The 24,320-nt window shown below is 50.9% G+C and overlaps 1 protein-coding gene, 1 long non-coding RNA gene and 1 other non-coding gene across 7 annotated transcripts; 2 read left to right on the top strand and 1 right to left on the bottom strand.

Moving 5' to 3' along the window:
* Nucleotides 1–836: 836 nt before the first annotated feature.
* Nucleotides 837–5,394, bottom strand: LOC116534742. The gene is made up of 2 exons (XR_004261854.1): nucleotides 5,173–5,394; nucleotides 837–1,090 (listed from the first exon to the last, which is right to left on the bottom strand). It is a non-coding gene; the product is annotated as an uncharacterized LOC116534742 (long non-coding RNA).
* Nucleotides 5,395–13,684: 8,290 nt separating this feature from the next.
* LOC116534839 lies at nucleotides 13,685–13,823 on the top strand. The gene has a single exon (XR_004261908.1). It is a non-coding gene; the product is annotated as a U4 spliceosomal RNA (small nuclear RNA).
* A 494-nt stretch (nucleotides 13,824–14,317) lies between these two features.
* ACTR1B (actin related protein 1B) lies at nucleotides 14,318–22,881 on the top strand. 5 transcript variants are annotated; one of them, XR_004261851.1, is made up of 12 exons: nucleotides 14,318–14,580; nucleotides 16,566–16,630; nucleotides 17,861–17,936; nucleotides 18,975–19,100; nucleotides 19,448–19,572; nucleotides 19,812–20,028; nucleotides 20,139–20,231; nucleotides 20,338–20,512; nucleotides 21,199–21,260; nucleotides 21,552–21,592; nucleotides 21,751–22,060; nucleotides 22,104–22,881. XR_004261851.1 is itself a non-coding variant. In XM_032255351.1 (12 exons), the coding sequence occupies exons 1-11, from the start codon at nucleotides 14,533–14,535 to the stop codon at nucleotides 21,884–21,886; spliced, it is 1,131 nt and encodes a 376-aa protein (XP_032111242.1). In that variant the 5' UTR covers nucleotides 14,419–14,532; the 3' UTR covers nucleotides 21,887–21,898; nucleotides 22,469–22,881. The 5 variants fall into 5 exon arrangements, 2 of the variants coding, with proteins under 2 accessions (XP_032111242.1, XP_032111240.1); XR_004261852.1 differs by having other exon boundaries at nucleotides 14,419–14,580; nucleotides 21,784–22,060; XM_032255351.1 differs by having other exon boundaries at nucleotides 14,419–14,580; nucleotides 21,784–21,898; nucleotides 22,469–22,881.
* The last annotated feature ends 1,439 nt before the right edge of the window (nucleotides 22,882–24,320 follow it).

The raw sequence follows: 24,320 nt of genomic DNA, 5'->3' as shown, positions 1-24,320 counted from the left end.
CCCATAATACTCAATAATTCTCTCTGGTGGCCACTCATCATCTGTCCAATCCCCTATTTTTAGGTCCCTCTTCTCCCTAGCAGAGTAGACTGGATACCCTAACAGCTCACCTGTCTTAACAGATAATAGGAAGAAAGAGGGCTTAATGATGCCTATGACACAGCTACCTGTCCATCTCACAGATTACACACATTGTATTGAGTACCATTATATAAACAGGCTCCGCACATTTATAAGAACTGCAGGACAAAAGAATGTCAGTAACTTTCACGTCCTACCTGGTGTACATACAGAGGGCATTCTTCAAAATTAGTTAATGTTCTGACTATGCAAGTCCAAATATTAAGAAGAACAAGGCCCCTGATGAATTTCCTCATGTGTCGGCCGTGCGTGGACCAGCCAGCTTCCGGGATGTGGTTGGAGCAAGGCTTGTTGTCCTTTTTAAGGTGATTCTGCAGTCCTTGCCTTGGTCTAAGTCTCAGCTGTTGCTGGTTTTTACACAGCTGTGGTGGATTCAGGCTGGGATTCCCTCTGTCTTCACGGCTATGGGGTTGGTCAGGATCAGGTCTGAGGTCCTTTCCATTGTGGCTTTAGAGGGGCTGTACTGCCCTCCTTTATCCACACGTGATTACCTAATGAGAAAGGGTGAACTGGGGAGAATAAGCTTACAGGACATCTGTCATTTACCCAGATTGAAATATCCTGGGCTATTTTCCCTAGAGCTCGTAACTGGCATCCTAACTCAATCTCCCCACACTCCCGAGGAGTTCCCAGGAGTGCCCGGAGTATGGGAGGGGGCCTATGATATAAGATTTCATAAGGGGAATATCCTGTCTTCCTAGAGGGGGTGCATCTAATTTTGAATAACCCCAAGGGAAGTGCCTGCACCCACGCTAATCTTGTTTCCTGACACACTTTCCCTAAGCTTTTTTTGATGGTCCAGTTCATTTTTCCCTCTTTTCCGGAAATCTGAGGTCGGTAGGCAGTGTGTAGTTTCCAGGTGATACCCAAGGCCATTGCTGTTTTCCGGACTAAATCTGGCACAAATGCTGGCCCATTGTCTGATCCGATGCGCAGTGGCAGTCCAAACCTAGGGATAAGATCTCGAAGCAGCACACAGGTTACTTCATGGGCTTTTCAGTCCCACCCAGAGTATGTGCACACCAGGACCAACAAATACTATTATGTCCCCCACACTTGGACCTTTCAATAAAGTCAGCTTGGAGATCTTTAAACGGAGCTGCTCCATAAGCTTGAATTCCAGGGGCATTTGTTGGACCCTGCCTCGCATTGTGTTGCCGACATGTAATGCATCGCTGTGCCACAGTTTTGGTTAAGGCTGCTAAGTGTGAGATGTAAAAGTACCGGCCCAGCATCTTTCAAGCGACTCTTGACCTAAATGAGTGGTCTCATGTACGGTTTGTACAACTGTTGCCCCCAGCAGCCGTGGTGCTGCTATTCTTCCATCTGGCAGTTGGGTCCATCCTTCTTTAATCAGTTACCCTCCCTTCTGTCTGGAGAAAGTCTCTTTCCTCCTTAGAGTAAGTAGGTATTAGGTCAGGGATCTGGGGAATCAGCGGGGCTGTAACTGCTGTTCGGTAGGGGGCAGATGCTGCCTTATGAGCTGCTGAATCAGCTCAGGAATTTCCCAGGGCCATGGAGGTGTGGGCCCACTGATGTCCTCAGCAATGCATGACCGCCAGCCTCCGGGGCTTCCAGACTGCTTCCAACAGCTACAAAATTTCATGCTGTTACTTTATTTCTTTTCCCCCTGAAGTTAACAGGCCTCTCTCTTTGTACAGTGCTCCATGTACTTGGAGAGTCGGGAAGGCATATCCAGAGTCGGTGTAAAAGTTTACAACCTTATCTTTACTCAGCTCTAGGGCTTGAGTTAAAGCAATGAGTTCAGCCTTCTGAGCCGAGGTGCCCTGAGGCAGGGATTTGGCCTCGATTACAGTGTCCAGTGTTACCACAGCATAGCCTGCACATCTTTCCCCTCGTGGATTGACAAAGCTGTTCCCATCCACATACAACTCCCAGTCTACCACTGTCCATGGCTGATCCCGAAGATCAGGCCTGCTGGAATAGACTGTGTCCAGGACTTCAACACAGTTGTGTTCAACGGGAGCCTCTGACATTGGGAGCAAAGTAGCAGGGTTTAAGGTGTTGCAGGGTTTAAGGTGTTGCAGACTTCAATGGTGATGCAGGGATTTTCACATAGCAGGCCCGGGGATTTGGTCAGCCTAACATCTGATAACCAGTGGTTCCCTCTGGTATTTATTAGAGTCACTACTGCGTGGGGTGCCTTGATATTTAAGTTCTGCCCCAGAGTTAGCTTATCAGCCTCTTGTGCCAGCAGAGCAGTTGCTGCCAGGGCCCTTAAGCATGGGGGCCATCCTTTGGAAAGTCCATCCAGCTGCTTGGAGAGGTAAGTTACAGGCCTGGGCCAAGGTCCTACTGTTTGGACTAGGACCCCAACTGCCACTTTTTATCTTTCTGCCACATATAATGTGAAGGGCTTCGTTAAATCAGGCAGCCCAAAAGCTGGAGCTGACATTAGTTTTGTTTTCAGTTCCCGATAGGCCTGGCGCTGCTGGGATCCCCATTCAAAAGGCTCCTTGTCTCCCCGCTTTGTCACATCATAGAGGGATTTGGCTAGTACTGCGAAGTTTGGAAATCCAATTTACGAAACCCACTGCTTCCAGGAGCTCTCTCACCTGCCTTTTAGAACCAGGTTCTGTCACTTTGCAAGTGGCTTGCTTCCTCTCTGCTTCTAGGCTGCGTTTCCCCTTCTGATGGTGAGCCTCAGATATTGCATTTGCTTTTTGGCAAATCTGGACTTTCTTTTAGATACTTTATACCCACAGTCCTCCAGGTGCCGAAGTAAGGCGTTTGCACACCCGACTGCCGTGGAGTGTCCCAATAGAAGGTTACCAGCATACGGGGGCAGCACGCAAGCAAGAAGCTTCTGGGGGGTGGTCACGGGCTGATGCCTCCCCAAGGATGATGAGAGAGTTTTTGAGCCCCCGGGAAGCTGGGTCCAGGTGTATTGAGTGGTTACACCTGCTTCTGGGTTTCTCCCATTGAAATGCAAATAGTTTTTGAACCTCTGCGACCAGTCCAATGCTAAGGAGGTATTCTTTAAGTCCAATTAAGTGAACCAACTATCCTTTGCTGGCAATAATCCCAACTGCATGTATTAGTTGGGTGCAAAGCCCTGCACGGGCCTGGGCGATAATATCAGCCTTCTGCTTCTGGCTAGGAAGTTTCCACCCTCCTTCCCAAGGGACAATGAGAGCCTGGATGACCCCTGCCTGAGGCATTTTTAGGAGTCACTTTTGTTGAATGGGATAGTGGCCCTTGATTTGCACAACAGGTTTTGCCAGAGAAGAGGGGCAGGGGCAGTCCGTTAAGTACAAGAAAGTCTGTTCTCTCTTTTTTTTTTTTTCTTTTGAGACAGAGTTTCGCTCTTGTTACCCAGGCTGGAGTGCAATGGCACAATCTTGGCTCACCACAACCTTCATCTCCTGGGTTCAAGCAATTCTCCTGCCTCAGCCTCCCGAGTAGCTGGGACTTCAGGCAAGCGCCACCATGCCCAGCTAATTTTTGTATTTTTAGTAGAGATGGGGTTTCACCATGTTGTCCAGGATGGTCTCGATATCTTGACCTCGTGATCCACCTGCCTCGGCCTCCCAAAGTGCTGGGCTCTTAATATCTTAATAGCTCTAACAACATTGGTTCTGGCCGAGCGTAGTGGCTCATGCCTGTAATCCAAGCACTTTGGAGGCCAAAGCGGGCGGATCACCTGAGGTTGGGAGTTCAAGACCAGCCTGACCAACATGGTGAAACCCTGTCTTTAAAAAGGAAAGAAAAAAAAAAAAACATTGGTTCTGTTTTTTTCCATGGGGGTTACAGGGCTGTCGTCTGGACCATGGGCTCTTTGGGGGCATATGAGTCTGGGCCCCCTCTCTTTTAGTTCAGTGGCCCTTCCATTAGATTGAACAGAGCCCCTTCACTTTTATCTGGATCCTTGTGCTTAGGATCGCCCTGTTCTCCCATTAACTGTGGACATTTTTTTTTTCTTCCGACGTCCTATTTCTTGACAAAATGCACACTGATCGCGTTGCAGGCATGGGCTGACGGACTGTGGGGCTTTCTAGGAACCCCCCTTTTTCCACGCTTTTGGGGGTGTTCCTCTCATAGCAGCAGCTATCAAGTTGGCCTTCCATTGAGCCTGACGTTCCCTTTCCCTATGATTTTCCCTCTGGCTTACCGCCTCCTGGTTTACAAACACCGATTAGCTACTTCCTATAACTGAAGTATTCATGCACGCAAATCCTGCCTGTTTCTGCCACTGAATTTGCCTGGACTTGGGAGTCCGCGTTTCTCAGCGGCGAGGGTGGTGGTGATTTCTAGCAGTCTGTCCCTTGGCTACTAAAACAGTCGCTGCCTGCTGTCTTAGCCACTTTGGAGGGTTTAACACTAACTGCAACCAGTGTCTATGTATGGAAATTGATTAAGGTGTTCTAGCTTGCCATATATAACCTCATGCCTTACTTTGGAGACAAGGGACCTGTCTAGGGTCCCCTCTGGGGGCCAACCTACCCTTAGTGCTGGCCAATCTTCCCTACATAAAATCCTTAATTTCTCTGGTGTCATAGTTACTTTATAATTCCCACTAAATCCCTTCTTGAAAATTTTCAGCATGGTTTCTAAAGGGGTGGGCTTGCTATGGGAGTGACCCATATTAACACTTCAAATAAACAATTCCCACAGTTAGGACAGTGTTATTTCACTCACAGCACTTCCCGCCTAGCAAGATGCAGCTTGAAGCACTCACCCATTTACATTCACTTCAATCCTGTTACAATGCCCAGAGGCTTCTTCACTCAGCCTTATGTGGCTGTCTCTAATTCTTACAAATTGCTCAACGCATGAGGCCCTTCCTAATGGGCCGGATACCTTTTATGACTGATGAGTCCGGTTGGACACATCTACGCACACAGACACACATCCAATTGCTCTCCTTCCAATTCAAAACCATAAGCAAAAAGCTTCCAAGGTTAGTTAGAGAGAGAGCTACCTTCAAAATTGCTGATCTGGCACCCGTGGGCGAAAAGGCCACGCTTCCACCCAAAATGGGGTGGGCTAGTTTCCCAGGTTCAATCTTACCAAATTCAGTGGTCCAGACTTCCCCAAATACTCGTTCCTCCTCGGTGTTCAGCCACTGGGTGGATCCACACTGCAGGGCCTCCCTGCTCTGCTCTGGTGAGGATTTTCTAACAGGCAGATACCTGCCCAGGAGCGCTCTCAGGATGCATCGCCACAGCGAGCAGGAGTCCCCCTGCAGGGATGCTCCACAGGGCTAGGCAAACCACCTAAGAGACTTTTTCCCGCCCTCTACTATCTGAGACTCGATTCTGAGCCCTTGCACCAAAATGTAGCAGGAGCGGCCCTGGGAAACGGATCTCTCGGACACCGAATACAAGAGGAAAGAGGATTTATTCGTCCGGGAGCAAGGTGGCATAGTTGCCTAACAGCCAAGCCACCCTAACAAAGGAAGGTTCTGTCTTTATACAGGCTTATACTTTAGATGTTACACGTGGAAGAATCTTAGGTTTATAGCTTAACATATGAAAAGGGTCTCAGTTTACAGTCTCAGGAATTACATATGAAAAGGGTTTCGGTTTACAGTCTTAGGAATGAAAAGGGACAGTTTACAGTCTTAGGAATGAAAACGGGAAGTTGATCTGAGATGCCTGGGTCTCACTCTTCACCAGTAAATCCCAGATAGCACACCTGCTATTGGTAAATCTGGGCCTTCATTTTACAGATCTTGTATTCACAGGTCTCCAGGTGTCTGAGCAACAAGTCAGTTTCCTGGGCACATCCGGCTGCTACCAGGTATCCCAGCAAAATGTCATCCACGTACTGAAGCAGCACACAACCTAGGTCCTTGGCGGACAAACTTTGGAGGTCCCAGGCCAATGCCTCTTCAAAGATGGTTAGGGAGTTCTTGAACCCCTGTTGAAGCGGAATCCAGGTGTACTGTGTTGTTACGCCTGACTCCAGATCTTCCTACTGGAAGGCAAACAGTTTTTGGCTCTCAGGGGCTAACCAGACACTGAGAAAGCATCCTTTAAGTTTAAGCGAGTGAACCAGCTGGTCTTAGCTGGCAACAGTCCTAGCGAAATATAGGGATTGGGTACCGTGGGGTGCAAGGTCACAGTTGCCTGGTTGACCAAGCGCAAATTCTGCACTGGTCTATAGTCCTTGGTCCCAGGCTTGGGGACAGGCAGGAGAGGCGTGTTCCAAGGAGACTGGCAGGGAGCTATAATACCATAAGCTTTCAGGGGTCTGAGATGGGCCTGGATGCCCTCAAAAGCTTCCCTTGGTACTTGGTACTGCCTCTGCCTAACTGGTAGTGCCCCTGGCTTTACTTTGATAACCACTGGGGCTTGGTTTACTGCCAAACCTGGGATGTTGTCTTCTGCCCAGACCTGTGGCCATCCTTGGTTAGCCCAGGGGTTAATTCTCCTCCCAGCTTAGTTAGGAAGAGTCTCCACTCCTCCCTCAGGACAGGGGAGCCATGATAATTTCTGCCTTAGGCAGTTTGAGCTGCAGGGAGCCCTTATCAGTAAAAGTGATAGTAGCTCTTGGTTTGCTCAGCAAGTCTCTCCCCAAGAGGGGTAGGAGGCAGTCCAGGACGCACAAAAACTGATGTATAATCTCGTGGCCTTCCATCAGACAGGTCCATCGTAGGCAGAAAGCCTGTTTCTTTGAAACTTTAGTGGCCCCAATTATATTTATTATCTTACTGGACAAAGGAGCTACAGGTTGGGTCACCACCCAGTCGTTTTGTGTTTTTGTTTTGTTTTAAGTTTGCTGTTACTGTTACACTGTTTGCCTTAAGCTGTTGAGCCTGGCAACTCCCACACACAGCTGTGCAGACAGCTCTCGCTTGTCTTTAGGGTTAGCAGTTGAACTCTTTTTATCCCTGATTTTTCTTTTTACCCTTTTTTTTTCTGAAGCTACCAGCAGAGCTGATCTTTCTTTTATGCTGGGCTTAGCTTGAACTACGTGCATTTTGCAGTAATTTGCTAGATAGGGCTGCAGCCACGCAGGTTGGGTTGGAATTCTGTTTAGCCATGAGTTAATATAAGGTAATTGGTCCAGATGCCCTGGCTGTCCTTTGACCTTGATTACCACCTTAAATACATGGCCGATTGCTGTTGTTTTTTTTAATGTGTAGTTCCTTTGTCTGGCCAGCTGACACCAAAAGAAGGCCATTCTAATTCACAAAGGGTTTTTAACCTTTGAGGAGACAACTTTACATCATATTTCCCTTGCAACTGTTTAGCATGCACTCCAAAGGAGTAGGTACAAGTTTTGACTCATTTCCCATTTTGATTTATTCCCTCCTTCCTCCACCTTTATGACGCACAATCACACAGATTCTGAGGTTCTGGTGTTGCTTAGTCAGGAGGATCCCTTAAACCCCCACAGTGCTCCTGCCTTCTGTGGGGACCCTGCTTTGGACTGCATGCACTACCCTAGGACAGGCCAGCCACACACTTGCCTTGGAGCCCACAGCCCCCACTAAGGGATCTGTGTCTCCCCTCATCACCCTCCACGTTGGTTCCTCCAAGAGCCATCTCTTTCACTTACTTTCACACACCTTCCCTCATCCCAAGACTCCTCAACGGATGTAGCAGGCCCCTCCCACGAGGGCGGTTCACATGCCTTTGCTTTTAAGACTCCTTAACAGACACGGCAAGCTCTATCTCCCCACTGCACTTTGGTGGTTTCACTTTCTTGATATACCAGCTCAGCATGCTCTATCACGTGCTCTATCACGGCTGCTCTGGCGGCAGGCAAGCTGTGCCCGCTGCACTATGTCAGCTGCCAGTCCAGCAGGCTGTATCCCGCTCTTTGCTGGCTCTCAGGATATAAGGGTTTCCACATAATCTCCAGCTACCCCTGGAATGGGCACCCCTTAATCCTAGAGAGAGGTGATTAAGCTGCTCTCACCTACCCTCTACGGCAGGATTTTCCCCATCCTCTACGACAGGCCTTTCCTCCCTCCAACCAAGTCAGAAACAGAAACAAGTTTAAGGAGCCAAGACTGGCTTACAGAGTAACAAAATTAAAACCAAAGTGCCTAGACACACACACTCTCTCTCACACACACACACACACAGACACACACACTCACATGAACAAAACCAAAACCAGGGTGCCTACCTTGGCACACACACACAAGAACAAAACCAAACCAAGGTGCAAGACTCTGTCTCAAAACAAACAAAAAAAGTAAAAATAGGCCGGGCGCGGTGGCTCAAGCCTGTAATCCCAGCACTTTGGGAGGCCGAGGTGGGTGGATCACGAGGTCAAGAGATCGAGACCATCCTGGTCAACATGGTGAAACCCCGTCTCTAACTAAAAATACAAAAAATTAGCTGGGCATGGTGGTGCGTGCCTGTAATCCCAGCGACTCAGGAGGCTGGGGCAGGAGAATTGCCTGAACCCGGGAGGCGGAGGTTGCGGTGAGCCGAGATCGCGCCATTGCACTCCAGCCTGGGTAACAAGAGCGAAACTCCGTCTCAAAAAAAAAAAAAAAAAAGTAAAAATAATTGAAAGAAAATCAGTGAAACCAAAAGCTGGTTCTTCGTTGAGAAAATCAATAAAACAAAAATCTCTAGCCAGACTGATTAAGGAAAAAGACACAAATTTCCAGTGTCAGGAATGAAGGCAGACATCATTACAGACACCACAGACATTAAAAGGAAAATAAGAGTACAATATGAACAACTTTCTGCCAATAAACTCAACATGTTAGATAAAATGAACAAATTCTGTGACAGACACAAACTAACGAAGCTCATCCATGAAGAAATAAACAATCTCAACCGCCCTATATCTACCTGAAAAATTGAATTGTGGGTAATAACTTTTCTACAAAGAAAACTCAAAGCCTAGATGGCATCACTGGTAAAATATGTCTATCCATATTTAAGGAAGAAATACCACCAATTCTACACACATGTAGAAATTAAAGATGAAGGAATCTTTTCCAATTCATTCTACGAGACCAGCATCTTGATACCAAACCAGGCAAAGCTATTTTTGTCTGGGAAAGACCAAACAGAATTATAGGAAAAGAAAACTATGGATCAATAACTTTCATAAACATAGACACAAAAGTTCTTAAAATTTTAGCAACCCGAATCCAACAATATCTTTAAAAGGATAATATGTCATAATCAGGTAGGGTTATTCCAGGAATGCAAGTTACTGAAACTGAGAGCATCAAAGGAACCCCAGTGCTAGAGTGTGAAGCAGGTAAGAAAAGAAGGCGCCATCTGCCACATGCTGAGAGGGTGGAGACAGCAGGCAGGGAGCAGCTGGCCCTGTGAGTTGGGGGGATTCTCTCTCACCTCTCTCCCTTTTTTCTCTGTTTCTCCTCTAAAGCAAGGTTTCCAAGCTCTTCACCTCACAGGTATCTCAGGGGTAATTGACAAGGCTGCCCTCCTGCCTCTGTAGCTCAGTTTTCTCCATAGCCTTCACAGCCTTAAGTTTTCTCCATAGCCAGATAATGGCTGGGCATGGTGGCTCACACTTGTAATCCCAGCACTTTGGGACACCAAAGCGGGCAGATGGTTTGAGTCCAGGAGTTCAAGACCAGCCTGGCCAACATGATCAAACCCTGTCTCCACAAAAACTACAAAAATTAGCCAGGCATAGTGGTGTGTGCCTGTGGTCCCAGCTATTTGGGAAGCTGAAGTGGGAGGATTGCTTGAGCCCAGGAGGTGGAGGCTACAGCAAGCTGTGATCACACCACTGCACTGCAGCCTGGGAACACAGCAAGACCCTGACTCAAAAAAAGGGGTGGGGTGGGGGCTGGGTGCAGTGCTTGTGCCTGCAATCTCAGCACTTTGGGAGGCTGAGACAGGCCAATCACGAGTTCAGGAGTTCAAGACCAGTCTGATCTACATGATGAATCCCCATCTCTACTAAAAATATAAAAATTAGCTGGGTGTGGTGGCGTGCACCTGTAATCCCAGCTACTCAGGAGGCTGAGGCAGGAGAATCACTTGAACCCTGGAGGTGGAGATTGCAATGAGCTGAGATGGCGCCATTCACTCCAGCCTGGGCAAGAGCAAGATTCCACTTCAAAAAAAAAAAAAAAAAAAAAGGATATGTACTTTGGGAGCCCTTTTTCACCTTTTCCAGAGTATGTCTCAGCCTCTCTCCACTCCAGCATTGTTGCCCCTTGGCCCCGCGCTCATGGAGTTTTTCCCAAGCAAGACGCTGGCACTGCTTTGTAAATGCTCATGTGGTCATTACACAGACACTTTCTCACTTCAGTTTTTAAAATTTCATTTTAAAAGTAATACAAGCATGCACAAGTTAAAAACGACTCCATACAAAAGTTTACACGATAAACACTGATTCTCCCTTCATTCACCTACATTTACCAATGGTCCCTTTCCCGTATTAAGGAGAGACCTGAGGTCAGGCTGGGTGGCTCACAGCTGAAATCCCAGCACTTTAGGAGGCCAAGTCCGGCAGGTCAGTTGAGGTCGGAAGTTCCAGACTAGCCTGGCTAACATGGTGAAACCTCATCTCTACTCAAAATACAAAAATTAGCTGGGCGTGGTGGCAGGTGCCTGTGATCCCAGCTACTCGGGAGGCTGAGGCAGGAGAATCACTTGAACCTGAGAAGTGGAAGTTGCAGTGAGCTGAGATCATGCCACTGCACTCCAGCCTGGGCAACAGAGCGAGACTGTCTCAAAAAAATTAAAAAAAAGGGAGTGGCCTGAAGGTGCCTCATATACTGATCAGAGACATTCACGTATGTAACAGTCTACACTCGGTGTCTGCTTTCTCTTTGCTTGTACTTAGCAATGTGTCCTGATACGTTTCATATGAAATTATATAGCAGTCTCTCATTTTTTTTTTCTTTTTTTGAGACGGAGTTTCGCTCTTGTTACCCAGGCTGGAGTGCAATGGTGCAATCTCGGCTCACCGCAACCTCCGCCTCCTGGGTTCAAGCGATTCTCCTGCCTCAGCCTCCTGAGTAGCTGGGATTACAGGCATGCACCACCAAGCCCAGCTGATTTTTTGTATTTTTAGTAGAGACGGGGTTTCACCGTGTTGACCAGGATGGTCTTGATCTCTTGACCTCGTGATCCACCCGCCTCGGCCTCCCAAAGTGCTGGGATTACAGGCGTGAGCCACCGTGCCCGGCCGCCTCTCATTATTTTTAATGGTTGCACAGCGATCGATTTTATGAATGTATAGACACTAGATGCAAATGAATACATACCAGTAACTCCATCTGCATAAAGTTCAGAAATAGGCAATACTAATATGTTTTCAAAATCCAGGCTAGAGGTCACCCCTGAGGAGGAACAGGTCAGAGACCAAGGCGTAGGAGTTGCCAGGGGGCTGGTCATGCTGTTAGGGAAACAGGAGCCTAGGAGAGACAGGGTGACACTGTTTTAAAATCAACTCCATCTTTTTTTTTTTTTTTTTTTTTGAGATAGGGTCTGGCTCTGTCACCCAGGCAGGAGTGCAGTGGCGTGATCTGGACTCACTGCAACCTCCACCTCCCAGGCTCAAGCCAACCTCCCACCTCAGCCTCTCAAGTAGCCGGGACTACAGGCACACAACATCATGCCTGGCTAATTTTTGTATTTTTTTTTTTTATAGAGACATGGTTTTGCAATGTTGTCCAGGCTAGTGTCAAACTCCTGGGCTCAAGCAATCCATCCATTTCGGCCTCCACAAATGCGGGAATTATGGGCCTGAGCTACCATGCCTGTCCCAACTCCATCTTTTCCTTTCTTTTTTTTTTTTTTTTGAGACACAGTCTCACTCTGTTGCCCAGTCTGGAGTGCAGTGGCACGATCTTGGCTCACTGCAACCTCTGCCTCCCGGGTTCAAGTGATTCTCCTGCCTCAGCCTCCTGAGTAGCCAGGATTACAGGCACATGCCACCATGCCTGGCTAATTTTTTGTATTTCTAGTAGAGATGGGGATTCACTATGTTAGCCAGGATGGTCTTGATCTCCTGACCTTGTGAGCTACCTTCCTCAGCCTCCCAAAGTGCTAGGATTACAGGTGTGAGCCACCGCACCCGACCCCAACTCCATCTTAAAACTAGCAAGGCACACTCCTTGCCGGTCCTGACCCATGGTAGTAAGATGCTATGGCTAAAAGGGCAGTTTAGTAATGCCTGCAAGGACAAACTCCTATCACAACAAAATGTCTAGATGCTCCAATACTGCCGAAAAATATACGATTTAAGATAGTTATAGTCAGGCCAGGCGCAGTGGCTCATGCCTGTAATCCCAGCACTTTGGGAAGTCAAGGGTGGATCACCAGGTCAGAAGATCGAGACCATCCTGGCCGACATGGTGAAACCCCTATCTCTACTAAAAATACAAAAAAAGTTAGCTGGGTGTAGTGGCACACACCTGTGGTCCCAGCTACTCGGGAGGCTAAGGCAGGAGGATAGCTTGAGCCTGGGAGGTGGAGGTTGCAGTGAGCCAAGATCGGGCAATTGCACTCCAGCTTGGGCAACAGGATGAGATCTTTTCTCAAAAAAAAAAAAAAAAAAAAAAAAAAAAAAAAATATATATATATATATATATATATATATATGAAAAGGGAGAGAGAGAAAGAGAGGAAGAGAAGGAGAGTCATGCTTTGATGTATTCATGCATCAAAATGCCAGGAATAACTTTCTTTAAATAAAAAAGCACTAAATTTTGTCATGCTGTCAGCCCACCCTCATGTAGACATAGCTTAGTTTTTGCATAGATAAGACCCCTACATAAGAGTTTAAAACAAAGAGGGTGTGTTCTCCCCTTGCTTTCTGAGAATTGCCTGCTCTGTAACTGAGTAACTTTCAATAAACAAGGCTTCTCACTGCACTCTGCAACTTGCCTTGAATTTCTTCTGGATAAGATCCAATAACCCTCTCTTGGGGGGGTCTGGATGGAGACCACTCTTTCAGCAACAATGTTTCCTGAACTCAGTGGTGATTATACAACTGTGTCCACATTTTAATCATTCATTGAAATATACATGTACACTTGTGAGTTCTGCACATTTCTGTATGACACTGTGCTTCAATTTTACAAATTTTAAGCTCACAACCCATTGGGAGAGATCTATATACAGAGAAGTAACAATGGATCAGTTTGATAAACAAACGTAGACCTTTACTATCTTGCACTCTTGCAGTAGCTGACTCCGGTGCCGCGGGGGGCTGCCTGCATGCCAATTCCCCGCCCAATAACCTTTGGCAGGTTACCAAAGTGTGAGGACCTCGACTGTAAAATGGGAATAATAATACAACTACCTGATATTGTTGCAAGGATTTAATATAACCAATGTAAAGTGGGCAGAAGTGCTCCGCAGGCACATAGCAGGTGCTCAATAAATGCCAGGACCAAAATACCACGAAACCGGAATTTTTATGAGGTAAAGGATCTTTTCTTCAGTGCTCAACGAGGAAATATTACGGCGCCGTTCGCGGTGGCTGACACTTGTAATCTCAACACTTTGGAAGGCCTAAGCGGGAGGACTGCTTAAGCTCAAGAGTTCGAGACTAGCCTGGGCAACATAGCGAGGCCTCTCTTCTCTACAAAAAAAAATTTTTTTTTTAATTAGCTGGCGTTGCTTGGTGGAAATATAGTAGCCAATGAGGTTTAGCCGAAACGCGATTATTGCTAATCGAGAGCTTTTCCCAATACCCCACCGTGACGATTTGCAGTAGAGTCAGCATTGGCAATTTTTGAGTCTCTACGAAAATTATCTCAGTTAAAAAAAAAAATGAAAAATAAAAAGAAATAAAAATTAGCTGAGGGCAGTGGCGCGCGCCTGCAGTCCCACCTACTCGGGAGGCTGATGCGGGAGGTTCGCTCGAATCCAAGGATTCCAGCCTGGGCGATAGAGCAAGACACCTTCTCTAGAAAAAAAGAAAAATACTTTGGGTGAAATATCCAGGGTTGGCCTCCTTGGAGAGAGCGCTCTCACGAAGGAGCGTGGCCCAAGGTGCTGGGGCGCGGGAAAGGCGCCTTCCTGGACTGGTGAATTTGCAGCTCCACCGACTCCCTCCGCGACCGCGAATCAGCCCACTGGCCCAGCTCCACTTTCTGCCGCCGCCGTCCCCTTTAAAACGGAGCCATGACATCATCCCCGACGCTGCGCAGCCTACCTTGGCAACGCCGCGACCACTTTTTCGGGGCGACCTCAATTGGCTGGCCAGCCTCCGGAGGCTCCGCCCCTTCACGCAGCCAGCCCCGGACGCCCGCTGTCAATCGGGCTAGGTGGGAGCGGTGATTGGCCGCGTGCCCCGCCCACCAGAAAGCCCCGCCGGGCTTGCGTAGGCTGCACGTTTGGGAGGGAGGGGCGCGGCGCCGCGTCTGGAATCGCAGCCGTCCGGGTCCTCCAGCCCGCCCGCCAGCCCTCCGGTCTATCCTGCAACCAGCCTGCTGGGCAGGGCCGGCGCGGCCTGGCCATGGAGTCCTACGACATCATCGCCAACCAGCCCGTGGTCATCGACAACGTGAGGCCCGGCAGCCAGGGGGAGGGCGGGCGCCCCTCCCCTGGGGGCGCCTGCGGCAGCGCAGGGAGGGACCCCCTCCGCCCGCCTTGGCGCGTCCTCCGCCCACTGCGCGGCCGTCGCCCCCGCTGGGCCGCTCGCTTCGCCTCGGGGGCGTGCGCTGTCTTGGCCCTGTAGGGCCGGCCTTGGGGCGAGCCCCTTCCCCGACCCCTTCCCAAGCCGGGCGGGGAAGTTCGGGAAAGCTTGAGTGACAGCAGGGCGGCCGGCCGGCCGGGAACGCGCCTCGAACCCTTCTCAGTTGAGAGTGCTGTCGCTGGGCGGGTTTCGACCCCAGTTCCTTTCCCAGTCCTTCGGCTCTGGCTCTGGCTACCTGACAGAGGTGGGGTGACATTTGTCCTTTACACACTGCTGGCTTCATCTTTGGGGCTGCACCCCGAGGCAACAAATTCACGTTACTGTCACCCACATGTCCACCACCATCTGGTTGCCTTTTGGCTACTTTGACTTTCTCCTTAAATGCTCCCTCTGCTGAGCAAACACCACACCAGCAGGGCAGTAGAGAGTACATGGCCACTCTTCCCAGTATCAGCAAGCAATTTGGGTGCTCGTTTGGAAGCCTCAGAGGAAAGATGTCAGGCTTCCTGTGGCTTTGTGCTTCAGCAGTGGGGCTCGGCTTGCTTTCAGCTGCCGTAGGAAGATTTCTGGCTTCCGAGCTCTGACATGGGGAGAAGATAAGGGCTGGGATCTTTGGGTCTGCCCCTAGCTGGATATCTATGCCTGGTGTGCGGGCCTTGGAGTTTTTGATAATGACTCACTTCTGCCCTTTTTGGGATCTGCCTCCCACATAACCCCGTGGGGTCTCTGAATGGCTGTTTTGGAGTACCCATGTGGGCTCCCTGAATCACAACAGGCGATGTTTAATAAGGAGGCTAATACAGAGGTTGGGGATGTGCTGTCACACCAGCAGGACGCTGCTGGAAGGAGCAGGCTTCTTTCGTTCTTGATGTGCAAATAACTCATATAGGCTAATCAACAGGCTATGAGTTCAAAAGGTTACCGTTGGCCCCTGAGAATTCCAGCCTTCCTCTGTAACTTGGAGATGTTTATTTCTGCTGCAGACTCAGAGAGTTGGGGTGAAGAGTGGTGGGGCTGAGTTGAGAAGCTGATCCCTTTGCTGGGTGGGAGGTTTCTAATTGCCACGTTCTTTTGGATATCCTTAAGTCCAGCTTCCAGGTGGGGGCAGCGATAGAACCAAGTTCTCCCAGCAGTCTCTGGGGAAGCCACTTGAGGGAAGCTGCCAGTCATCACATGCACCCATTGGTCTTCTCCAGCAGGCCCTGTAGGTGGTCCGTGTTCCATGCCTCCTGGGTTCTTGGGAGAGAGGAAAGCGTTGAAAATAATAATAATAATAATAATAAACACAGAGGGGTTTCTTCTTAATTTTATTATTAATATAATAATTTTTATATTAATATAAAATTTAATATTTAATAATATTAAATTATAATTTGAATTATAATTTTATAATTTATTATTAATAATAATAATAATAAACACACAGGGAGTAGCATGTGCTGTGGAATCCTCCTGCTGGAGCCAGCCCTTAGGTGTGCAGAGGAAGGTGTCCTTCATGGTTTCTCCATCCCTGTATTGGCATTCTGGGCTAGCTCATTGTTGGTAGTGCAGGCTGGCCTGTACATTGAAGAATGTGCAGCAGCAGCCCTGGCCTCTGCCCATTAGATGCCAACAGCATCCCTCACTCCATGTACCCTCTCCCCAGCTGCCAGACATTGCCAAGTTTTGCCAGGGGAGGAGGATGCAAAATTGCTCCCAGTCTTGAACCATTGGTGTACTTGTAAATGATCCTGGCAGGGTCCCTGGCTTCCTCCCTGGCCTTCCTTGGCGGAGCAGCCAGATCTCTCCATTGCAGGGCACAGGCTTCATCTGATGGTGCATGTTGGGGGGCTAAACTTTGTTTTTCCTTGCAGGGTTCGGGGGTGATCAAAGCTGGTTTTGCAGGAGACCAGATTCCCAAATACTGTTTCCCAAACTAGTAAGTGTGGCTCAGGCAGCAGCCCCAGCCCTTTTCTTTACTTTCTGTGAGAACATTGGCCTTCTGTCACAGCACTCTTTGAAGACAATTTTTGCCCTGACCAGTATGGAAAACACCAAATTTGTGAGGTTAACACTATTGGGAGAGCTCTGAAAGAACAACACAAGCATTCTAGGGTTCCCTTCTGTCTTTGGAGTCTCTCATTTTGGTCTTATTGAGCCAACAAGGAGGAAGAGCAACCAGCATTTCACTGGGGATGAGGTGTGTTAGCAGCAGCAAGAATAAAGGGAGATGCCTCCAAGGGGAACCCTAAACTCAGAGTAGGAAGAGTGAGGAGTTAGATACACAGCCACCCTTTCCTCCCTGGAAGTGTTTTTCTACAGGGCTTGTTTTCAGACTCCAGAAAATGTCTTTTTCAGTTAAGGGGGGAACCCTAGCCCTGTTTGGTACTGGTGAAGGTGGGAATAGGAGAGAAGTACAAACCCAGAGAGCCTGGGGTGCCCCTTGAACCCCCTGTGAGCCCATTGGGAAAGTTGCCCTTAGAAGCGTCTCTTCCCAAATCCTGGAGGCTTTGGGATGAATGGCCTAAAGGCAGGGGGCAGCAGGGGATCCTAGGCCCCCGAGTGGCAGGCTAGCCCAAGCCCGGCCTGGTCTGGGACAGAGCCAGCGCCCCTGTCGAGCTTCAGTGTTCCTTTCTGACTGTGTGGGTAATTAGAGGTTCCATTGCCTTTAGAGATAGTGCATCAGATCCTACAGTTTTCAAAAACTAAATCTCTGATCCAGAAGCCCTGGCAGTGGGAAGGGCGTCATTGACTGAGTGAGAGTGGGTACACAAGGGAGCCCTGACCCAGCTTCCTGGGGCTGTCCTCCCTCAGTCTGTAGACAGTGATGGCAGCCCTGCCCTGCCGAAGTCAGGAGCATGGTCTGCATCACTGGCTGCAGGAGGCTGACCCTCTGCCAGGGCTGGGCCATGGAGGGCTGGGTTCTGGTGCTCAGACATGCAGCTCTCTCACCAACTGTGCCTCCTGACCCTGAGCTTCTTGTCCTGCCCAGGCCCCCTCTCTAGTCCCAAACCCCATAAACCCCAGTTCCAATCTGTGCCCCCCAGCCACATCCTGGTGCTCCAGAGGCCAAGTACCCTCTGGGCAGCTGGGGTCGGACTTCGGTTTTTCTGGACACAAGCTCCACCCTGCTCTCTGCCCACCTTGCTGGTGTTATCTGTCCTCACAGTGTCGGGCGGCCCAAGCACATGCGGGTGATGGCCGGAGCCTTGGAGGGGGACCTCTTCATTGGACCAAAAGCAGAGGTAACACCACGGAGCCTGCCTTTCCCTGGCTATGGGATCCTCAGTTTCAGGGACATGACAGATGTCAGAGGCCGTATTCTTGGGCCTCTGCTGGTGCCCTCCCTAGCACCTCCTCCGGGTTCCAGCTGGGAAGTGCTGCACAGGGGCACCTCCCCTCTGAGATGGGGCAGTGGGTAGAGCTCACCGTGTCCTGTCTTTTAGAAGCTATTTGGAAGCTACAAAAGCAAGAACTGATTAAAAACTGATGTAAGAGTCAGAATCATACGCACTTGATGTCTGCTCTGTTGAGGGTCGTGGGGCCACCTCTTACATGGTAGCTGGGGTGGCCTGCCAAGGGCCCCACTGCCCAATCAAACCCTGAGGAGAGCATGTGCGGGTGTGGGGAGAACATCGAGCTGAGCTTGGGCTAGTATGGTTTAGGCACCTGAGGAGCATTTCGTGAAGTGCTGGGTCGCGGGGCATGGTTCAGGGCCCAGAAAGGAGAGGCCTGAGCTGGAGGTGCAGAGATAGGGGTCTTGCAGATGGGGTCCATAGGAGCCAAGGCGGTGAGAGGAGCTAAGTGGTGCCTGGTGAGAAGGGGCATACCTGGGGGACAGCAAAGGGCAGGTGGAGGCAGCGTGTGTTGGTGCATGCAGGAGACGTGAGGACTGTCCAAAGGGCTGAGGGAGAGGTGCAGGTCAGGGGGCACAGGTGGCCCAGGAGGGGCCATGTTGGATGGCTGCAAGGCACCGGTGCTGGCAGAGTGCGAGGAGAACGTGGGGGATGTGCCGGCAGTGAGAACGGGAAAAAAAAGGGCCTGTGGGTGCGAGTGGCACGCAGCCACCCTCTTTGATCCCTGCAGTTGAAGCTAGCTGGGCTCTGCGATCCTAAGAAGCTGTTGGGCAGATGAACTCACTGAGTTCAGGATCCCCTGCAGAGCCTGGGACACTCAGGGAGCCAGGGTGGTTCTGGTCAGGGCAGGTTGGGGAGCTTCCAGGGGGGCGGAAAGCAGCCACCGAGCAAGGCGCGGGTGCCACACCTCCCTTCCCACCCCGCCAGGAGCACCGGGGGCTGCTGACCATCCGCTACCCCATGGAGCACGGCGTGGTACGAGACTGGAACGACATGGAGCGCATCTGGCAGTACGTCTACTCCAAGGACCAACTGCAGACCTTCTCGGAGGAGGTGTGGCTGCTGCCCCTCCTGCACACTCCACATTCTCCTGGTTGTGCCCCTCTCCTCTGTGTCCCTCCTGGTCAGGCTCCCACATTTCCCCTCTGCATTTTGAGAGGGTCTGCTGCCTCCCAGGTGTGTCTGGGTGCACATGCATACCCAGTGGCTGCCAGGCAGAATCTTCCAGAGAGAGCCAGATCTCTGGAGGAGTAACTGCCGGCAGATAAAGGGATAGTGCCCTCAGGAGGGGTAGGAGGCTGAGCCGCCTATGCTCCAGCAGGTGTGGCTCTCTGGAAAGAGCCTTCTAGGGCTTTGCAAGTTGCCTCCTTGCATACCTACAACTGTCCTGTCCCTCTCAGCATCCTGTGCTCCTCACGGAGGCCCCGCTCAACCCCAGTAAGAACCGGGAGAAGGCAGCGGAGGTGTTCTTTGAGACCTTCAATGTGCCAGCCCTGTTTATCTCCATACAGGCTGTGCTTAGTCTGTGAGTAATCCCCAAGCCCTGGCTTCCCCGAGTCCCGTCCTTCCTGTGCTGTCCTCCTGCTTGCCATGACCGGGGTCTGACTTCCCTTGAAAAACAGCCCCTTGATGACTGTTCCTCTAGGAATTCCCTCATGTCCTTTCTTCAGACTAGATAATGCAGACGTGCCAGGGTTCCTCCCCTGGGTGAGGAGGTCCCCGTGCCTCAATGGCTGAGGTGAGGGGATGCTGACCTGGTGACAGGTACGCAACGGGACGCACGACAGGAGTGGTTCTAGATTCGGGGGACGGGGTCACTCACGCTGTGCCTATCTATGAGGGCTTTGCCATGCCACACTCCATCATGCGGGTGGACATTGCCGGCCGTGACGTTTCCCGCTTCCTCCGACTGCTGCTGCGCAAGGAAGGGGTTGACTTCCACACCTCAGCAGAGTTTGAGGTTGTCCGGACCATCAAAGAGGTGATGAGGGGCAGGAGGGCGTGGCTACCACCTGGGATGGGGAAAGGGTGGCACCAAGGCACAGGTGTCCCAGGTGCAGCTTTCTGAGGACCATGTCCCTGCCCTCGCAGCGAGCCTGCTACCTGTCCATCAACCCACAGAAGGACGAGGCTCTGGAGACGGAGAAGGTGCAGTACACCTTGCCAGACGGCAGCACACTCGACGTAAGTGACTGGGGCTAGCACTGGAGCAGCAGCCAATGCCCAGCCTAGGGGAAGGGATGGCCTGCTTCTCCAGGAAGCCTGTCTGCCTCACCCTTGTATACTAAAGGTTGGGCCTGCAAGATTCCGGGCCCCTGAGCTGCTCTTCCAGCCAGACCTTGTGGGGGATGAGAGTGAGGGGCTCCACGAGGTGCTGGCCTTCGCTATCCACAAGTCTGACATGGACCTGCGCCGGACACTGTTCGCCAACATTGTGCTTTCAGGTGGCTCAACGCTTTTCAAAGGTACTGTGGCTCGGGAGTTGGCAGTGGTGAGGTGAGGCTGAAGGCTCTGCACCCTCAGAGAGTGCACCCCCACCCAGAGCCATTTTCTATTGGCTTTACCCTGGATACTCCTTTGGTGGTGTTCAGTGAACTTTTTTTTTTTTAACATACCAATATTTAAAATTAAATTATGTTTACTCTGAATAGAGGAGTTTACACAGCTCTGAAGTGCATTGTGAGTGTTGAGCAAGGAGCACACGCAGCTTCATCTCAGCTGCCTGTGAGGACGCAGGGGCCGCAGGCAGCCATGGGGCCAGATCATTCTTTTGTTTTTTGAGACAGAGTCTCGCTCTGTCACCCAGGCTGGAGTTCAGTGGCACAATCTCGGCTCACTGCAACCTCCATCCCCCGGATTCAACTGATTCTTCTGCCTCAGCCTCCTGAGTAGCTGGGATTACAGGCTTGTGCCACTATGCCCAGCTAATTTTTGTATTTTTAGTAGAGATGGGGTTTCACCATCTTGGCCAGGCTGGTCTCAAACTGCTGACCTCGTGGGGGCTAGATCATTTCTCAGCCCTGCCCTTCATCTTGGGAAGAGCTGCTGAGAGAGGGCCAGCAGCAGCTGGGGCCCTGAAGGTCAGGTGTGGGGAGCTAGCAGTGAGGAGGCTGGGTGCAGACACCAGGCTCAGCCAGCCTTGTGTTCACAGGCTTCGGAGACCGATTACTCAGTGAAGTGAAGAAGCTTGCCCCAAAGGACGTCAAAATCAAGGTAAGGTTACAGAGATACCCCCTGGAGCGCTAGGGCGCTGGTAGCCTTGGGGAAGAGGGGTTGGGAGAGGGGTGGGTAGGGGGGAGGGGAAGGGGTTGGGGGTGGATGCCGCCTCCACACCCACTCTCTGGCTCAGGTCCACCCAGCCCTACTCCCTCCAGTGCCACTGCTGCCACTCCCCAGCTGATGCCTTTGCTGTCAGGTCTCAGGCCCTGGGGAAGGTCACCCCAAGGCTGGGACAGTGGCTTCTGGGTGGGGACCCACAGTTATGTGGCCACTTCCTCCCTCTAGATCTCGGCCCCGCAGGAACGGCTGTACTCCACGTGGATTGGGTGAGGCAGGGCTCAAGGGAGGGCTGTGGGAGGAGACCACTTTACCCTGGACACTCTTCCCGGGGTTGGCCCTGGCCTGGTGGAGGTTGGTGGATTTCCCTCTCAAATTAGGGAAATGGAACTCTGAGCGCCAGGAAAGGTGGTTGGCTCTCCGACAGGTCCACAGCAATGCTTACCCTCCATCCCCACAGTGGCTCCATCCTGGCCTCGCTGGACACTTTTAAGAAGATGTGGGTGTCCAAAAAGGAATATGAAGAGGATGGCTCCCGTGCCATTCATCGCAAAACCTTCTAGTGCCCAAGGAGAGTGGGCATATTGGGAGACAGGGAGGGAGGGGAGTCAGAGCCTTTAACCCTTTTTGGTCCGGGCTCATCTACTAGGCTTAGGGTCCCCTGCATGCCCTGAACCCCTGGGCAGGCGGGCACAGCAGTGTCCCCCTGCAGCCTTCCCCTCTACACACACACACACACACACACACACACACACACGTGTGTGTGTGGCATGTTCACATACACACGTGCGTGTGGCATGTTCACATGCACATGCACACACACAACATTGAGCTACATTGAGCTACACGGACAGGAGCCTTGAGCTGGCACATAGGAATTGAGTACCATGTCGGGCTGTTCTGGGTATCCCCCTGGCAGGGCCAGCTAGGCCTGTGGTTCCCTGCTCTGACACTCAGGGCTGCCTCCCTGAGCTCCCAGGGCCGGAATCCCTGGATGCCTGTGTAACCAGCTTTGGGGACTGGGTTGGAGAGGGCAGCCATCAGCTCCCACTGGTGTGTCAGTGCATCCATTGCTACCTCCTGTTCATGACCCAACAGGACAGCCCAGCTGCTTTCACCCTCTGTTCTCCCATCTTCCTGGGTAGATGCCCTGGTGTAGGGCTGAGTACTGAGTGGTCTTCCATCCCCAACAAGTGGATGCAGCCCAGAGTCAGGCCCTGCGGAGCCAGGGCAGAGGACGCACGGTGCCTGGAGCTGCTGCGTGTTCCCCTTCAGAGCACTTCATCGACTTGCTTCTCCCTCTCCTTTACCCTTGGGCAGGAAAGGGTTAATGCTTGTCATTTATTAAAGGGAAGCCACTCAATAAGGAGTCAGACCTAAAAGGGGGTGGGGGACATTTTCTTCTCTCACCTCTCCAAAGAAAGAGGTTATCACTTTTGCCGTGGCCAGGGGCCCACCTCCTTCTCTCAGATATGTACGATAATTTAACACAGTTGCCTGAAAAAAAAAACTTTTGTAAATCATTATAGTAATAATTATGGACAAGGCCCAGTGTGTGGTTCTATTTTCTTGTGGCTCTTTGTGCTGTTGTTTGCTCTTCCATCCCTGGAGACTTTCAGAGAAAGGACTAGAGAGAACACAGCATGGCATTGGCTCTAGCTCAGCAGCGTGAGGGTTTCAGTGGTTGGCCGAGCAACGTGGCACGGGAGGCCTCAGGAGACCAGGCTCTCCCCTTGGAGCATAATTCCCTCTCCTGTTACCCCACTGCTGCAGTCCACCAGGGGAAGCAGAACCAGGCTATCTTCTTTACCCCCAGGACCTTGGATGGGCCTGTTTGGGCACCTTTGCCCACACCATTCAGCCAGGGCTAAGGCTGGTGGACACCAGCAATGAGGAAGGCTCATCTGTTCATATAAGTCAGGATCAGACAAGTCAAGATGGGGAAGGCAGGAAGAGACAAAGAGTCTGTGAGCTTAGCCAGGCCCTAGAGGAAGAGGCAGAAGAGCAAGGAGACAAAGGGTGGAAGGAGGAGTGAGGAATTACGGTTTGGAGAATGTCTGATCTTTACTTTCTTAAGTGTTTAAGCACCTACAGCATGTCCAGGATAGTGCTGTGTGTTTGGAGCCAATGGTTGACAAGTTACATCCTTGCCCTAACAAACATACAGGTCAGGGGAGTAGGACAGATGGGCCGTTTTAGTACAGAGTTGTGGGGGCCAAGGCGACAGACATCTAGCCCAACAGGTGGGGCAGGCCGACTTGCAAGGGCCCAGAGGTTAGCCAGAGAGGGGGAAGGCATTCTATGCAGAGGTAAGAGCCCACAGAAGCACCTGTGCCCAGTGGGGCTGAAGAGAAAGGCATGGACCCATTGTCCAGTCAGCAGGGAAGGGTCAGTGGTCTCCTGTGGCCATCGTGTGAGATGAACCAAAAAGGTGGGTTGAGCTGGCATGTGGAAAATTGTTAGCTGTGTCCTGGGAGATGGGTGGCCAGCCATAGAAGGATGGTGACCAGGGCAGTGTGTTGTAGGCAGTTAAGATTTGTGGGGGCCAAGGGAGGGCCCAGAACTGAGGAGATGAGGTAGGAGTGGGGAGAGTACTGAGGCCTGTCTGCACAAGGCGTTTTGTGAGGCTTTGCGGTCACAGGGCAGTTATGCTTGCACCAGCCCTCAAAGGAAATGCAGAATTTACACCAAGAACTCTGTTAGGGCGCCCTCCAGAGGTCTTCCCATGGGGCTTTGTTCATGGCACCACTGGCTCCCTGCCTCCTAGGTTGGAGCCTTATCCCTCAACGCCTTTCTCTTCCCTATCTCTCCCACGCTGTCAATTACCAGGTCCTGTGTTTCCTCTGTGATACCTTTCCCACCAGTCCTTTCTTTTTCATTGCAGCCACTGCCACCGTAGCTTATGACCACAGCTTCATTCCCTGCCCACCCAATCTATTTGCTCCTGGAGCTAAAGCCCAGATAATCTTGGCTCTGGCACCTCCTCCAAATGTCAAG

Source organism: Sapajus apella, unplaced genomic scaffold (assembly GCF_009761245.1).
Source record: "Sapajus apella isolate SASKATOON/1434 unplaced genomic scaffold, GSC_monkey_1.0 scaffold89, whole genome shotgun sequence".
Lineage (NCBI taxonomy): Eukaryota > Metazoa > Chordata > Mammalia > Primates > Cebidae > Sapajus > Sapajus apella.
Note: the sequence above shows the minus strand (reverse complement) of the source record. Positions and strands in the feature narration are given on the sequence as shown.

Coding starts and splice junctions, on each gene's coding strand:
- ACTR1B (XM_032255349.1), top strand. CDS start 14,533: ATGGAGTCCTACGACATCATCGCCAACCAGCCCGTGGTCATCGACAAC. Junction 14,581..16,565: donor AGCCCGTGGTCATCGACAAC/GTGAGGCCCGGC, acceptor TTTTCCTTGCAG/GGTTCGGGGGTGATCAAAGC. Junction 19,573..19,811: donor ATACAGGCTGTGCTTAGTCT/GTGAGTAATCCC, acceptor ACCTGGTGACAG/GTACGCAACGGGACGCACGA.